This window comes from Ranitomeya imitator, chromosome 2 (genome assembly GCF_032444005.1).
Source record: "Ranitomeya imitator isolate aRanImi1 chromosome 2, aRanImi1.pri, whole genome shotgun sequence".
NCBI classification, from domain to species: domain Eukaryota; kingdom Metazoa; phylum Chordata; class Amphibia; order Anura; family Dendrobatidae; genus Ranitomeya; species Ranitomeya imitator.
Window position 1 is genome coordinate 95113689 of NC_091283.1, and position 17535 is coordinate 95131223.

Genomic DNA, 17535 nt, shown 5'->3' on the forward strand with positions numbered 1-17535 from the left:
AAGAACCTGCAGGTTCATTGGGTTCCATTGGACACAGCAACAACAATACCTGTCACTTTCAAATTAGGGAAAATAAAATGATTTCAGTCCACTAAAAAAAAATAGGTGATACCGTATTTTTCGGACTATAAGACGCACTGGACCAAAAGATGCACCCCAAATTTTCAGCAGGAAAATGGAAAAAAAAATAATGCGTCAAATGGGGGTCCGTCTTACAGTCCTGAATTCAGCTTACCCTCGGGGGATCAGCATCGCTGGTGGAGCGGAGACATAGGGTTTTTGGTGGTCCATCGATGATATGACCCAGACTGGTGCGGCAGGTTCGGTGGTGCTCAGTGGTGTGGGGGCTCCACCAACATTTTGTGGAAGCCCGGAGTCCCCGAACATCCAATGCTGTGATGCTGTGGTCTCCCGGAAATTCAATCCCAAGGCTAGTGCTGCAGGTTCGGTGGTGCAGGGACTCCGGGACATTTGTGTAGGGCTGGAGCCCCGCACTTTCATTGCCACAATGTTGTGGCCTCCGGGAAAATAGTCGCCAGATGGAGGTGGCGCTTGTGCAAATTGAGATCTCAGCAACAAGATCTCATCTCCTGAGATCTCGGCAACGAGATTTTATCTTCTGAGATCGTCTGGACAAGAACTCGTAGCCGATATCTCAATCTGCGCATGCACCGCCTCCGGCAGCCATTTTCCCGGAGGCCACTGCATCAAGGCAATGGAAGTGCGGGGCTCAGGGCTTTCACAAAATGTCGCTGGAGCCTGAGCACTGCCGCACCAGGATGGGAGTGGGATCATCACCATGCAGCGTCGGACCACCGGAAGAATCGCCCGACTCCTGCTGCCAATTGTAAGTACGGTACATTCCAACTATAAGATGCACCCCCGTTTTCCCCAAAAAATTTTGGGGAAAAAGTGCATCTTATAGTCTGAAAAATTTGGTAATTGTATAATCTCTGCACATCCAGCCGCACAGATTCCCATCATTTTGGATCATAGTGCAAATTTGTGATCTGACCACCCTTCATTTACTGTTTATACGAGAGGGTAGTCATGCATAAGCACAACCGCTTTCAACTAAATGGCTTTTTTTAATTTCCTATTATTATGTATTGTGTGCATGATTGTATTGTGACAGCCATCACACCTGAATATAGGAGAAGTGAGAAATGGGATTGGGCGTGCTGTGTTGTGAGCATGTTCTGTGACGTGCAGTGGTTACTTTTCAGAGGGATTAAAGAGGAAACAAGGGTATTATCTTTGGTTATAACTTTGCCCTCTGATAATAAGTTGACTACTGACCCCGCAACAGTGTACACAGCACAAACTGAAAAGAGGATTTTCCACAATTGTAAGTTCTTTTCTTTCCATAAGATATGGGAGATCATGCTGATCGCCAGGGGTCCGACCCTGGGGACCCCTGAGAAGGGCTTTCTGTAAAGCCCAATCCTGGATGGAGCGGAGGTGTGCATGCTCAGCCTCCACTCCATTCATTGTCAATGGATCTGCTGGATGTAGCCAAGTACTGCCTGAACTTGTACTTGTTTTCTTTTTTTACCTTTAATTAGTATAAATTAGAATTGTATATATATATTCTCTTTACTTTGGATATTTTATTAATATTTTCCATTGTTCTCCTTTTTTATGTAGCATGCTTGAAGATGATCTGAAGCTGAGCAGCGACGAGGAGGACAGTGAACAGGTACCGTATAAGTGCACGTTCGCATAGTTACACTAATTGGAATTCATTGGCTACAAATCAAGTAAACGACAATGTCCGACCTTAAAGACCCCAAATCAATAAGACACTCAGCGGGTAATTAGTAATAATACCTATAATAGCTTTGTATATATCATTGGAGTCATTAAACAATACCACAAATCCCTAGAAAATAGCAAGAAAGAGACTAATGTGTAGTGTGATTAACTTACAATTGGTAAGGACAATGTGGATCGCTTCGTATTATATTTGCTTTAATTTACATAAAAAGGAACATAAGAGGTATAGAAAGCAAAACCATCCCATTTTCGTATCTGTAGTGTGGTCACTTTTAACCATTTTAATGCAAGATTTACTTGAACATTTCTTATATCAAAAGTCAGTACAAAGTTCTAACATGGAAAATAAAATATGAGCAAAAATAAATGTAACATTTTTTTTTCACTGAAATTTAACTTTTTCAATCTCTTGCCACTTATTGATACATTACCTTTAATTTTTTCTTTAAATATTCATTTCCTGATCATCACACAGCTCTGGACATGATGTATGTAATGTCTGATGTGTCCCATAAAAAGCCCAAGTTTTAAGATGTAGTCGCCATTGTTGCTTTCTATTGTTGGGATGACAATGATCAGTGGTTGTCACTTGTTTCATAGCGAGTCTCGTCATTCTTGAAATGATGCTATCGACTACTCGGATATTTTTCCTTTACAACTCATTCATGCAGTGTGTTATTATGTGTTATTTTTGCATTATTGTAGTATTGCGCTCACATGAATGTGCAGCCATGTTTTATACATGGCCTTGACAAGTCTGCCAGAACGGAATAGGATTTAGCCATTTGACTATTCACTGTTTCTAATTAAGGAATCTTGAGTGTAGATCTCCTGCTATATAATCTGGGAAGGATTCATCAAAATGTTGCAATATTAAAGAGAATATGTATCACTTATTTGAATGTGTTTTGCTATTTCAATACAATCAGTGTTTCATCAGCAGGAGATTATCACTACAGGACTAGATATTTGGTACCTCCTGGTCCAACCATGCACCCAGCACTGATTAGCAGCTTCCTCTCACTATACAGTGTACTCAGAAAGCTGCCAATCAGTTATATCACAGCTGCTGCACCCAGTAAGCTAAGTGATACATCATTGGAATCAGAGTATTTTACCCTGCATCGTGCTGCTGTCAGATTACATAGCAGAAAACTGCTGGCAGATTCCCTTTAAGCCTACTGCACAAATAACATAATAGTTATTTCAGTCTTGTGCAAATGAATCTTGCAGGGTTTTTTTTTCCGTGACAGAGATTTATTACTTATATCACCTGGAGACTGATAAATGCTTGATTACTGGAGGCCATACGGTTGTGATCCCCAAGATTAGAACAGGGTATCTAAGCCCCTATTTTTCACAGCTGTCATATACCCTTCCATTCAATGTCTATAAGGCTAATGGAAACTGAAGGAGGAAAATGGACCTTAAAGAGTTTGTACCAAGATTTAAAGTTATCCTGTTGTGAGTTCTGTTTTTGGGCTCCCTCTGGTGGTTACTGATGGTATTGGGTGACTTGTCTTTCCTGGGTTTCTGGGTTCCACCTGTTCCATCAGCATATGGGAGTTTCCTATTTAACCTGGCTTTGCTGGCATTTCCTGGCCGGTTATCAATGTATCCAGTGTGTCTTGTTACCTCTGCTCCCTGCTCCTAGAACCTTCTGGACAAGCTAAGTTTGGATTTTCCTGTTTTGTGTTTTGCTTAATTTGGTTTTTAGTCCAGCCTGCAGATATGTGATTCTCTGCTGCTGGTTGCTCTAGTGGGCTGAAATTGCTTTTCATGTACCATGAGTTGGCACATGAGTTCAAGTAATTTCAGGATGGTTTTTTGAAGGGTTTTTCGCTGACCGCGCAGTTCACTTTTGTATCCTCTGCTATCTAGCTTTAGCGGGCCTCATTTTGCTGAAACTGTTTTCATACTACGTATGTGCTTTCCTCTCATTTCACCGTCATTATATGTGGGGGGCTGCTATTTGCTGTGGGGTATTTCTCTGGAGGCAAGAGAGGTCTGTGTTTCTTCTGATAGGGGAAGTTAGATCTTCGGCTGGAGCGAGACGTCTAGGATCATCGTAGGCACGTTCCCCGGCTACTTTTATTTGTGTGTTAGGTTCAGGGTCGCGGTCAGCTCAGGTTCCATCGCCCTAGAGCTTGTTTGTATCTGTGCTTGTCCTTTTTGTGATCCCCTGCCATTGGGATCATGACAGTATAACCGGCCTACAAAGTGTTAATTGTATTGGCTGAAGTAGGAGGATAAGTAGTCTGAGGAAGTTTTTTTTTTTTTTTTTTTTTTTTCCCCTCAGAGTTTGCTGCCTAGCCTTATTGCAGCCTGGCTACTTCCTCCTCCTCTTAATCTTTGAATGGCTCTGATCTCAGCTGTTTATCATGGACGTCCAGAGTTTGGCTTCCAGCCTGAATAATCTTGCCACTAAGGTTCAAAATATACAGGATTTTGTTGTAGATGCTCCTATGTCTGAACCTAGAATTCCTGTCCCAGAGTTTTTTTCTGGAGATAGATCTCGTTTTCTGAATTTTAGGAACAATTGCAAGTTGTTTCTTTCTTTGAAATCTCGCTCCTCTGGAGACCCTGCTCAGCAAGTCAAGATAATTATATCTTTCCTGCGGGGTGACCCTCAGGATTGGGCATTTGCATTGGCACCAGGGGACCCTGCGTTGCTTAATGCAGATGCGTTTTTTCTGGCATTGGGTTTGCTCTATGAGGAACCTAACCAAGAGATTCAGGCTGAAAAAGCTTTGTTGGCCCTCTCTCAGGGGCAAGATGAAGCAGAAATTTATTGTCAAAAATTTCGGAAGTGGTCGGTACTTACTCAGTGGAATGAGTGCGCTCTGGCTGCAAAGTTTAGAGATGGCCTTTCTGAGGCCATTAAAGATGTTATGGTGGGGTTCCCTGCGCCTGCTGGTCTGAATGAGTCTATGACTATGGCTGTTCAGATTGATCGGCGTTTACGGGAGCGCAAACCTGTGCATCATTTGGTGGTGTCGTCTGAACCGTCACCTGAGATAATGCAATGTGATAGAACTCGGTCCAGAAGTGAACGGCAAAAGTATAGGCGGAAAAAAGGGTTGTGCTTTTATTGTGGTGATTCAGCTCATGTTATATCAGCATGCTCTAAACGCACAAAAAAGGTTGATAAGTCTGTTGCCATTAGTACTTTACAGTCTAAGTTCATTCTGTCTGTGACTCTGATTTGTTCATTATCATCCATTTCCGTCGATGCCTATGTGGATTCAGGCGCTGCCCTGAGTCTTATGGATTGGTCATTTGCCAATCGCTGTGGGTTTAGTCTGGAGCCTCTGGAAGTCCCTATTCCTTTGAAGGGAATTGACTCTACACCTTTGGCTATGAATAAACCTCAGTACTGGACAAAAGTGACCATGCGTATGACTCCCGTTCATCAGGAGGTGATTCGCTTCCTGGTACTGTATAATTTGCATGATGTTCTAGTACTTGGTCTGCCATGGTTACAAACTCATAATCCAGTCCTTGACTGGAAATCGATGTCTGTGTTAAGCTGGGGTTGTCAGGGGGTTCATGATGATGCACCTCCGATTTCTATCGCTTCATCTACTCCTTCTGAGATTCCTGTGTTTTTGTCTGACTATCGGGATGTTTTTGAGGAGCCTAAGCTCAGTTCGCTTCCTCCTCACAGGGATTGCGATTGTGCTATAAATTTAATTCCGGGCAGTAAATTTCCTAAAGGTCGTTTGTTCAATCTGTCAGTGCCAGAGCATACTGCTATGCGGGATTATGTTAAGGAGTCCTTGGAAAAGGGACATATCCGTCCATCTTTGTCCCCTTTGGGAGCAGGTTTTTTTTTCGTGGCCAAGAAAGATGGTTCCTTGAGGCCTCGTATAGATTATCGTCTTTTGAATAAGATTACCGTAAAATATCAGTATCCTTTGCCATTGTTGACTGATTTGTTTGCTCGCATTAAGGGGGCTAAATGGTTCACTAAGATTGATCTTCGGGGTGCGTATAATCTTATACGAATAAAGCAAGGTGATGAGTGGAAAACCGCATTTAATACGCCTGAGGGCCATTTTGAGTATTTGGTAATGCCTTTTGGACTTTCTAATGCTCCTTCAGTCTTCCAGTCCTTTATGCACGATATTTTCCGTGAATATCTGGATAAATTTATGATTGTGTATTTGGATGATATTTTGGTTTTTTCTGATGACTGGGAGTCTCATGTTCAGCAGGTCAGGAAGGTGTTTCAGGTCCTGCGGGCCAATTCCTTGTTTGTAAAAGGCTCAAAGTTTCTCTTTGGAGTCCAGAAGATTTCTTTCTTGGGGTATATTTTTTCCCCTTCTACTATTGAGATGGATCCCGTCAAGGTTCAGGCTATTTGTGACTGGACGCAGCCTACATCTCTTAAGAGTCTACAGAAGTTCTTGGGCTTTGCTAATTTCTATCGTCGTTTTATAACTAATTTTTCTAGTGTTGTTAAGCCTTTGACGGATTTGACTAAGAAGGGTGCTGATGTTGCTGATTGGTCTCCTGCGGCTGTGGAGGCCTTTCAGGAACTTAAGCACCGGTTTTCTTCTGCTCCTGTGTTGCGTCAGCCAGATGTTTCGCTCCCTTTTCAGGTTGAGGTTGATGCTTCCGAGATTGGAGCGGGGGCGGTTTTGTCACAGAGAAGCTCCGATGGCTCAGTGATGAAGCCATGCGCGTTTTTTTCTAGAAAGTTTTCGCCGGCTGAGCGGAATTATGATGTTGGTAATCGGGAACTTTTGGCCATGAAGTGGGCATTTGAGGAGTGGCGTCATTGGCTAGAGGGTGCTAGACATCGTGTGGTGGTCTTGACTGATCACAAAAATTTGATTTACCTTGAGTCTGCCAGGCGTCTGAATCCTAGACAGGCTCGTTGGTCACTGTTTTTCTCTCGTTTCAATTTTGTGGTTTCATACCTGCCAGGTTCAAAGAATGTGAAGGCGGATGCTCTTTCTAGGAGTTTTGTGCCTGACTCCCTTGGAAATTCTGAGCCCTCTGGTATCCTTAGGGATGGGGTGATTTTGTCTGCTGTCTCCCCAGACTTGCGACGTGCTTTGCAGGAGTTTCAGGTGGCTAAACCTGATCGTTGTCCGCCTGAGAGACTGTTTGTTCCGGATAATTGGACCAGTAGAGTCATCTCCGAGGTCCATTCTTCTGCGTTGGCAGGTCATCCTGGAATATTTGGTACTAGAGACTTGGTGGCCAGGTCTTTTTGGTGGCCTTCCTTGTCGAGGGATGTGCGTTCTTTTGTGCACTCTTGTGAGGTTTGTGCTCGGGCTAAGCCTTGCTGTTCTCGGGCAAGTGGATTGTTGTCACCTTTGCCTATCCCGAAGAGGCCTTGGACGCACATTTCCATGGACTTTATTTCGGATCTCCCTGTCTCTCAAAAAATGTCCGTCATCTGGGTTGTGTGTGATCGCTTTTCTAAAATGGTTCATCTGGGACCCTTGCCTAAGTTGCCTTCCTCCTCTGAGTTGGTCCCTCTGTTTTTTCAGAATGTGGTTCGTTTGCATGGGATTCCTGAGAACATCGTTTCTGACAGGGGATCCCAGTTTGTGTCTAGATTTTGGCGGACTTTCTGTGCTAAGATGGGCATTGATTTGTCCTTTTCGTCTGCATTCCATCCTCAGACGAATGGCCAGACTGAACGAACTAATCAGACCTTGGAAACTTATTTAAGGTGTTTTGTTTCTGCTGATCAGGATGACTGGGTTACCTTTTTGCCGCTGGCCGAGTTTGCGCTTAATAATCGGGCTAGTTCTGCTACCTTGGTTTCTCCTTTCTTTTGTAATTCGGGGTTTCATCCTCGTTTTTCCTCTGGTCAGGTGGAACCTTCTGATTGTCCTGGAGTGGACATGGTGGTGGATAGGTTGCATCGGATTTGGAGTCATGTGGTGGACAATTTGAAGTTGTCCCAGGAGAAGGCTCAGCAGTTTGCTAATCGCCGTTGCCGCGTGGGTCCTCGACTTCTTGTTGGTGACTTGGTGTGGTTGTCTTCTCGTTTTGTTCCTATGAAGGTCTCTTCTCCTAAGTTCAAGCCTCGGTTCATCGGTCCCTATAGGATCTTGGAAATTCTTAACCCTGTGTCGTTTCGTTTGGATCTCCCGGCATCGTTTGCTATTCATAATGTGTTTCATCGGTCGTTGTTGCGGAAGTATGAGGTACCTGTTGTTCCTTCTCTTGAGCCTTCTGCTCCAGTGCTGGTGGAGGGAGAATTGGAGTATGTTGTGGAGAAGATCTTGGATTCTCGTGTTTCCAAACGGAAACTCCAGTATTTGGTCAAGTGGAAGGGTTATGGTCAGGAGGATAATTCTTGGGTGGTTGCCTCGGATGTTCATGCTGATGATTTGGTTCGCGCTTTTCATAGGGCTCATCCTGGTCGCCCTGGTGGTTCTCGTGAGGGTTCGGCGACCCCTCCTCAAGGGGGGGGTACTGTTGTGAGTTCTGTTTTTGGGCTCCCTCTGGTGGTTACTGATGGTACTGGGTGACTTGTCTTTCCTGGGTTTCTGGGTTCCACCTGTTCCATCAGCATATGGGAGTTTCCTATTTAACCTGGCTTTGCTGGCATTTCCTCGCCGGTTATCAATGTATCCAGTGTGTCTTGTTACCTCTGCTCCCTGCTCCTAGAACCTTCTGGACAAGCTAAGTTTGGATTTTCCTGTTTTGTGTTTTGCTTAATTTGGTTTTTAGTCCAGCCTGCAGATATGTGATTCTCTGCTGCTGGTTGCTCTAGTGGGCTGAAATTGCTTTTCATGTACCATGAGTTGGCACATGAGTTCAAGTAATTTCAGGATGGTTTTTTGAAGGGTTTTTCGCTGACCGCGCAGTTCACTTTTGTATCCTCTGCTATCTAGCTTTAGCGGGCCTCATTTTGCTGAAACTGTTTTCATACTACGTATGTGCTTTCCTCTCATTTCACCGTCATTATATGTGGGGGGCTGCTATTTGCTGTGGGGTATTTCTCTGGAGGCAAGAGAGGTCTGTGTTTCTTCTGATAGGGGAAGTTAGATCTTCGGCTGGAGCGAGACGTCTAGGATCATCGTAGGCACGTTCCCCGGCTACTTTTATTTGTGTGTTAGGTTCAGGGTCGCGGTCAGCTCAGGTTCCATCGCCCTAGAGCTTGTTTGTATCTGTGCTTGTCCTTTTTGTGATCCCCTGCCATTGGGATCATGACATTATCCCCTATCTGCTGGATGAGGAATAACTTTCTGATAGCTGAGGGTCCAAATGTGAAGACCTCTACCAATGCTGAAAATGGAGCTATGAAAAACTCTTACCGGAATGGAGCAGAGATCGAGCGTGTGAACCTCTGCTCCATTCATTCTTTATGGAACTGCAAGAGATAGCCGAGCAATGCGCTTGACCATCGCCTGTGTCCCCAAGAGAATTAATGCAATGGAGGTTCACACACTCGACCTTGTTCTATTCAGATTTAGCTCTTCAGATAAAAGTAATCTTAGCGTATCTAAACTTTTGACTTTGCAGTAAGTAATAAAAAAAAATCCTTAAAACATGCTCTCTTTCATTATTCTGGCATTTGGCAAATATTAATAATTATTGTAATCCTAATTGACCTAAAACGAGAAAGGTTTATTCTGATTTCATGTCAGGTATTAAGAAAAACATGCATATGTGCCTTTTTATATAGTGTATGCAAACTTCTAGTTTCAGCTGTGTGTGTGTATGTATATATATATATATATATATATATATATATATATATATATATATATATATATATATATATATATATATATATACATACACACACACACTAGATGGTGGCCCGATTCGAACATATCGGATATTCTAGAATATGTATGTATATAGCAGCCACATAGTATATAGCACAGGCCACGTAGTATATAGGAGTACTACGTGGCCTGTGGTATATACCATGTGGCTGCTATATAGATACATTCATATTGTAGAATACCCGATGCGTTAATATAGGCCATGTAGTATATAACACAGCCCACGTAGTATATAACACAGCCCACGTAGTATATAACACAGCCCACGTAGTATATAACACAGCCCACGTAGTATATAACACAGCCCACGTAGTATATAGCAGCAACGCAGTATATAGCAGCCATGCAGTATATAGCACAACTCACGGAGTATGTAACACTGGCCACGTAATATATAGCACAGCCCACATAGTATCTAACAGTGGCCACGTAGTATGTAACGCGCAGTATAGAACACAGCCACGTAGTATATTACACTGCCCACGTAGTATATAGCAGCCGTGTAGTATATAACGCAGGCCACGCAGTATAGAACACAGCCCACATAGTATCTAACACTGGCCAGGTAGTATATAGCAGCCACGCAGTATCTTATAGTAAAAACTTGGTCACACAGGATTAATAGTGGTGGTAACGGCATTACCCGCGGCATAACAACGCGGTCCGTTACCGCTGGCATTAACCCTGTGTGAGCGGTGACTGGAGGGGAGTATGGAGCGGGCGCTGACTGCGGGGAGTATGGAGTGGGCGCCGGGCACTGACTGCAGGTGAGTAGGGAGGGCCTAATCGGACTGTGGCCGTCGCTGATTGGTCGCGGCAGCCATGACAGGCAGCTGGCGAGACCAATCAGCGACTTGGATTTCCATGACAGACAGAGGCTGCAACCAATGAATATCCGTGACAGACAGAAGGACAGACGGAAGTGACCCTTAGGCAATTATATAGTAGATATATATAGAATAGAATATATATATATGTACATACACAGTACAGACCAAAAGTTTGGACACACCTTCTCATTTAAAGATTTTTCTGTATTTTCATAACTATGAAAATTGTACATTCACACTGAAGGCATCAAAACTATGAATTAACACATGTGGAATTATATACTTAACAAAGAAGTGTGAAACAACTGAAATTATGTCTTATATTCTAGGTTCTTCAAAGTAGCTACCTTTTGCTTTGTTGACTGCTTTGCGCACTCTTGGCATTCTCTTGATGAGCTTCAAGTTAACGGGAATGGTTTTCACTTCACAGGTGTGCCCTGTCAGGTTTAATAAGTGGGATTTCTTGCCTTATAAATGAGGTTGGGACCATCAGTTGTGTTGTGCAGAAGTCTGGTGGATACACAGTTAATAGTCCTACAGAATAGACTGTTAGAATTTGTATTGTGGCAAGAAAAAAGCAGCTAAGTAAAGAAAAACGAGTGGCCATCATTACTTTAAGAAATGAAGGTCAGTCAGTCTGAAAAAATTGGGAAAACTTTGAAAGTGTCCCGAAGTGCAGTTGCAAAAACCATCATGCGCTACAAAGAAACTGGCTCACATGTGGACCGCCCCAGGAAAGGAAGACCAAGAGTCACCTCTGCTTCTGAGGATAAGTTTATCCGAGTCACCAGCCTCAGAAATCGCAGGTTTACAGCAGCTCAGATTAGAGATCAGGTCAATGCAACACAGAGTTTTAGCAGAAGACACATCTCTACAACAACTGTTGGGGCTTGTTTCCATTTGCGAGAAACACATCCATGTCTCGCATGTGAAAACCAAGCTCTGGTGCCGGCACTTGGGAGCGGAGAGTGCAGCTGCATAGCAACACATGGAACTGCACGCTCCGCTCCCAAGTGCCGGCGCCAGAGCTTGGTTTTCACATGCGAGACACGGACGTGTTTCTCGCAAATGGAAACAAGCCCTTAAGAGGAGACTTTGTGCAGCAGGCCTTCATGGTAAAATAGCTGCTAGGAAACCACTGCTAAGGACAGCCAACAAGCAGAAGAGACTTGTTTGGGCTAAAGAACACAAGGAATGGACATTAGACCAGTGGAAATCTGTGCTTTGGTCTGATGAGTCCAAATTTCAGATCTTTAGTTCCAACCACCGTGTCTTTGTGCAATGCAGAAAAGGTGAACGGATGGACTCTACATGCCTTGTTCCCACCGTGAAGCATGGAGGAGGAGGTGTGATGGTGTGGGGGTGCTTTGCTGGTGACACTGTTGGGGATTTATTCAAAATTGAAGGCATACTGAACAGCATGGCTACCACAGCATCTTGCAGCGGCATGCTATTCCATCCGGTTTGCGTTTAGTTGGACCATCATTTATTTTTCAACAGGACAATGACCCCAAACACACCTCCAGGCTGTGTAAGGGCTATTTGACCAAAAAGGACAGTGATGGGGTGCTACGCCAAATAACCTGGCCTCCACAGTCACCAGAACTGAACCCAGTCGAGATTGTTTGGGGTGAGCTGTACCGCAGAATGAAGGCAAAAGGGCCAACAAGTGCTAAGCATCTCTGGGAACTCCTTCAAGATTGTTGGAACACCATTCCCGGTGACTACCTCTTGAAGCTCATCAAGAGAATACCAAGAGTGTGGAAAGCAGTTATCAAAGCAAAAGGTGGCTACTTTGAAGAACCTACAATATAAGACATATTTTCAGTTGTTTCACACTTTTTTGTTAAGTATATAATTCCACATGTGTTAATTCATAGTTTTGATGCCTTCAGTGTGAATGTGCAATTTTCATAGTTAGGAAAATACAGAAAAATCTTTTAATGAGGTGTGTCCAAACTTTTGGTCTGCACTGTATATGTATACAAAGTACTCCTTGCATCATGGCCATTTTTGTATATATAGGGTAGTCTTTATTGTTCTTTCTCATTCTCGGGTCCTCTCCCAGAGGCCTGGTTGTTCTATGGTATGTTTCCACGTTCAGGAAACGCTGCGTGTTTGACGCTGCGTAGAGCCACAGCGTCAAACACGCAGTGTCCAGATGTTACAGCATATTGGAGGGGATTTCATGAAATCCCGTCTCCATTATGCATTAAAAGACGCATGCGGCATACCTGCGGAAACGGACATGCGGCTCGTCTTTTAAGAACGCAGCATGTCCTTACAATGCTGAAACAACACAAGAACAACGCAGGTGACCTGCCAGTGACCTTAGGTGCAGATTTGGTCAGGATTTTACCTGCGTAAAATATTAACCAAATCCTGATGCAATCCTGAACGTGGACACATACCCTGAGGGTTCTGCGCAGGATCTTAGTCGTTCCCAGCATTGCACTTTTCTGTACCATAGAGTTCAGATGTTGCTCCTGGAAACTGTTGCAGCCATTCTTCCAACTTAGGGGTCACTGCTCCAAGTGCTCCTATCACCGCTCGAATCACTGTTGCCTTCACCTTCCACATCTACTCCAGTTCTCATTGCAGTCTTCTGATCATTGTCTACTATCACAATGTCTAGTTGGCTAGCCAACACCTTCTTATCCGTCTGGATCTTGAAGTCCCACAGGATGTTAGCCCTTTCATTCTCCAGCACTTTTTCTGGTGTCTTCCACCTGGACTTATGGGGACTTGGTCCATATGCTGTGCAGATGTTCCTGTATACAATCCCTGCTACTTGGTTGTGGCGTTCAGTATACATTGTTCCTGTTTGCATTTTGCATCCTGCCACGATGTGTTGGACTGTTTCTGAGGTTTCTTTGCATAGTCTGCACCTTGGTCTTGTCTTGTGTTGTAAATTCCGGCTTCTATGGAGCTGGTACTTAGTGCTTACTCTTGTGTTGCTATGAAAGTGCCTCTGTGCTGTCTCCGAGTCCAGCTTTCTCCAGCCATTAGTAGGATTTCTCCATGTCAGCCACCTCCATTCCCTGTCGATGGTACATCCCATGCAGCGGATTGTCTTGCCATGGTGGTTCATGTTCCTGTTCTTCCTTCCAGATCTGTTATTGTTGCTGCCTTAGTCTTTCTCTCAGCATCTCTTCTTTTGGTGCCACTTTTCTGATGTATTCCTGGATACCGCCGCATGACCAGCTCTACCCTCTCCTAGTGTATCCTCACCCATCCCCTGTAGACTGCGAGCCCTCACGGGCAGGGTCCTCTCTCCTCCTGTACTTGTGTGTGCCTTGTTTTACTCATGTTTATCGTACTTTTCTATATTTGCCCCAATCACATGTAAAGCGCCATGGAGTAAATGGTGCTATAAAAATGTACAATAATAATACTCCTTGTTTCATCCGTGATGGTGGCTTGGATGCCTTATCAAGCCTCGCCCACCCTCCTTTCTGTTGGTATACAATCTTTGGGTGTTAGACTTATGGTGGAGACCTCCATGCATTTTGAGGAGCTTTTGTGTTTTCACATCTGCAGCTTCCATCTCTTCATTTGGCCAGCACGGTATGTGATAACTGGCAGGACATATGTATTGATGGCACATATTTTATTCTTCCCATTGAGATGGCTCTTCAGGTCCTGTCTTACCATTTGATGGTATTTGGATGTTACTGCTTTCCTTGCCTCCTCACCATAGTTACCTTATCCCTGTGAGATCTTGAGGTACTTATAGCATGTCTATACATCTGCTTTGTGCCCTGCTGGTAATTCCACTCCATCAGTTTTGACATCTTGCCTCTCTTTTTTACCAACCAGTCACACTTCTCTAGTCTGAATGACATCCCGATGGCTTCACTGTAGCTCCTTTTCAGATGGATCAGTGAAATGATTTCTCTTTTGTTTTTCGTGTACAGCTAGATGTCATCCATGTAGAAGAGGTGGCTGATGGTGCTTCCACTCTTGAACTTGTATCCATATCCAGACTCTGTAATTATCTGACTGAGTGGGTTCAAGCCTATGCAGAACAGTAATGTGGTGCATCACTTTCGTATATGCCGCATTTGATGGTCAGTTGTGCTAGTTGTCTTGAGTTGACTTCCAATGTAATTCTCCATAGCCCCATTGAGTTTCTGAGGAAGGTTCTTAATTTCTTGTTGACATTGTAAGGAGCCAAGCATTCACAGATTCATGTGTGTGGCATTGAGTCATAGGCTTTCATGTAGTCAATCCAGGCTGTGCCGAGATTGGTTTGTCTGGATCTTGAGTCTTGAGCAACTGACATATTTACCAGGAGCTGGTGATTAGAGCCTCTGGTGTCGATCCTGATGCCTTTTTGAGCTGGATTCATGTACTGGTTCATATGATTCTGTAGCTTGGTGGCTATGATGCCTGACAGGAGTTTCCATGTTGTTGTAAGGCTGGTTATTGGGCGGTAGTTAGTTGGAAATGTTCCTTTGTGAAGATCCTTTGTGATCTGCACTGTTCTTCCTTGTTTTAGCCAAGCTGGGTGGTGGCCTGCTTCTAGCAATTGGTTCATCGGCAGTGATGAGAAAATAGCATTGTTGCTCGGGTCTCCCCGAGCATGCTCGGGTGATCTTCGAGTATTTATTAGTGCTTTATAGATTTAGTTTTCATCACCTCAGCTGGATGATTTACGGCTGCTGGACAGCCTGAATACATGTGGGAATTCCCTAACAAACAGGCATTCCTCATATGTATTCAGCCTGTCTAGCAGCCATAAATCATGCAGCTGAGGCGATGAAAACTAAATCTCCGAGCACTAACAAATACTTGGAGATCACCCGAGTATGCTCGGGAAGACCCGAGCAACAATGCTATTCGCTCATCACTATTCATCGGCTTTGCCATGCGTTCATGTACCGCTGTTAATTTCTTTAGCCCTTAGGTGTGGATCATGTCTGCTTCTGTAATGGTGACTGGTTCTTGCTCTAGGTGGTTGCTGTGTTTCTTTCTCAGATCTTTCAGCCACATTGCACTGATGTGGTGTGTTTTTTCCTTCTCCCATATGTTCTTCCAGTATTGTTCAGTCTCTGCTATTAGTGGATTTGCTGCCTTTTGTACTGTTACTCTATAGTTGGGAGTACACCTTGGATGGTTCTTTGGAGAACATAGCATTTATCTTCTTGGCCTCAGTTTCTCTAGTGTATCTCCTTAGTCTTGCAGCGAGTTCTGTGAGCCTTTGTTTAGCAGTCTCTAGGGATTCAGTTGGGGTCAGGCCTTGGTCTTATTCTTGATCTTTATACCCTTCTGTATTTCGGTTAGTTGTATTAGTTATATAGTTATGTTATATAATATTTGCTTAGTATTTTGTCTCGCCTTGATCTTTGTCTCCCATCTTCTTTTCTAAGGGGGGCACTAGCCGAGCATTGCCATGATTTCTGAGGCAGTAGCATAGTTCAAGTTATGGTGGTGGTAGGTATTGATGCAAGTGCTCTATTGGTATCTTCTAGACAGGTGGTGTTTCTTTGCTGAGCCTTGGCAGTCAATCTCTGGTATTGATGGTATTTAGTTTATCTAAGATCTTCTGTTTGAGATCAACTGCAGTGCTCTCTAGTTGCAGGATTGGATCAAGATTTTCAGGGGGTTGCACATGTTGGTCTTCATGTGGGATGGATCTGCCATGCAGTTGATCCATCTCAAGTTGTGATAATAGCGTTCTCTTTATGACATTGAAACATTGGGTTGGGTAGCTTCTCATTCAGGTTGTGTATCCATCCAGAGTTTCCTCATACGGAGCGTATGAGGAAACTCTGGATGGACCCAAGACCTGAATGAGAAGCTACCCAACCCAATGTTTCAATGTCATAAAGAGAACGCTATTATCACAACTTGAGATGGATATATATATCCTCTCTCATTTGGTCTGGTGTTATGGTGGCATTTCATCAGATCCCGGTTGTCTTGCATTGTCCATGTATGGTTTGTTCCAGTAGCCAATTTATTATCAGATTGTCCTGATTCATCAACATCTGATGCAGACCTTGTTAATCCAACTGAGCCGGCATGACTGGCTTTGTTTGTGACACACTCATGTTTATTGAAGTAGGCACTATAGTGTTAGTAGTCATGCCCAAGGACCACTACTGGTATATTCTTTTCAACAGGGCAGAGCCAGGATTTGAACACTCGTCTCTCATATTAGTGGTTGTGCACTTTAATCACTACGCTATAACAGCCATCTAAAGTGGATATTATAGTTAGGAGCCTTGGTATATAATTTATATTGAGAGACCTTGGTGGCCATTCAACTGGCCCATGACGACCAATCCACTTTCCAGGAAACTTTTTTGAATTGGTCGTCGTAGGCCAGTTGAATGGCCACCAAGGTCTCCCGATCTGACCCCATTACACTTTTATCTATGGGGTCATTTGAAGGCAATTGTCTATGCTGTGAAGATACAAGATGTGCAACATCGGAAACAACTGATACTGGGAAACCTGTGCTACCATTTCTTCTGAGATGTTGCTATCAGTGTGTCAAGAGTGGGAGAAAAGGGTTGCATTCACAATCCAACATAATGGGCAGCACTTTGAACACATTTTATAAGTGGTCATAGACTTGTAAATAACTCATGAAAGAATAAAGTTACGTTAAAATCAAGCACACCATTGTTTTTCTTGTGAAATTCTCAATAAGTTTAATGTGTCACATGACCCTCTTCCCAATGAAAAAAATAAAGTTGGTTCCAAAATGGCCAACTTCAAAATGGACGCCATGGTCACCACTCACCACCCATCTTGAAAAGTTTTCCCCCTCCCATATACTAATGTGCCACAAACAGGAAGTTGATATCACCAACCATTCCCATTTTATTTAGGTGTATCCGTATAAATGGCCCACCCTGTGTGTGTGTATATATATATATACCTTCGTTTACTGGTCTTTATTCCCTTGCCCTGCTGTTACCTAGTTCTCCAGGATCAGTTAACATTTCCTGCTTGCCGTTACCAATTGTTCCCAACCTGTTTAATGTAAGAAAGATTTTCTGCAGGATGCATTGCTTGCGTCTCTGTCACATTGGAGATATTTATGGCTGTGCCAAGCATTCCATTAAATATGCTTTCCTTTGCTGTTTAATAGGGTTACTTTGGATTAGATGAGCACTGTAAGTGAGGGGTTAGATCTGGAATCAATTTTCATT

General features: G+C 43.6%; 1 protein-coding gene across 3 annotated transcripts in view; it reads left to right on the forward strand.

The window, feature by feature from the left end:
* The window catches only part of AFF2 (ALF transcription elongation factor 2), a 792369-nt gene that overhangs the window by 558720 nt on the left and 216114 nt on the right, over window positions 1-17535 (forward strand). For all 3 annotated transcript variants that reach the window (XM_069747042.1, XM_069747043.1, XM_069747044.1), the window contains one exon: window positions 1648-1699. In XM_069747042.1, coding sequence (XP_069603143.1) covers window positions 1648-1699 — 52 coding nt within the window. The remainder of the gene's footprint in view (window positions 1-1647; window positions 1700-17535) is intronic.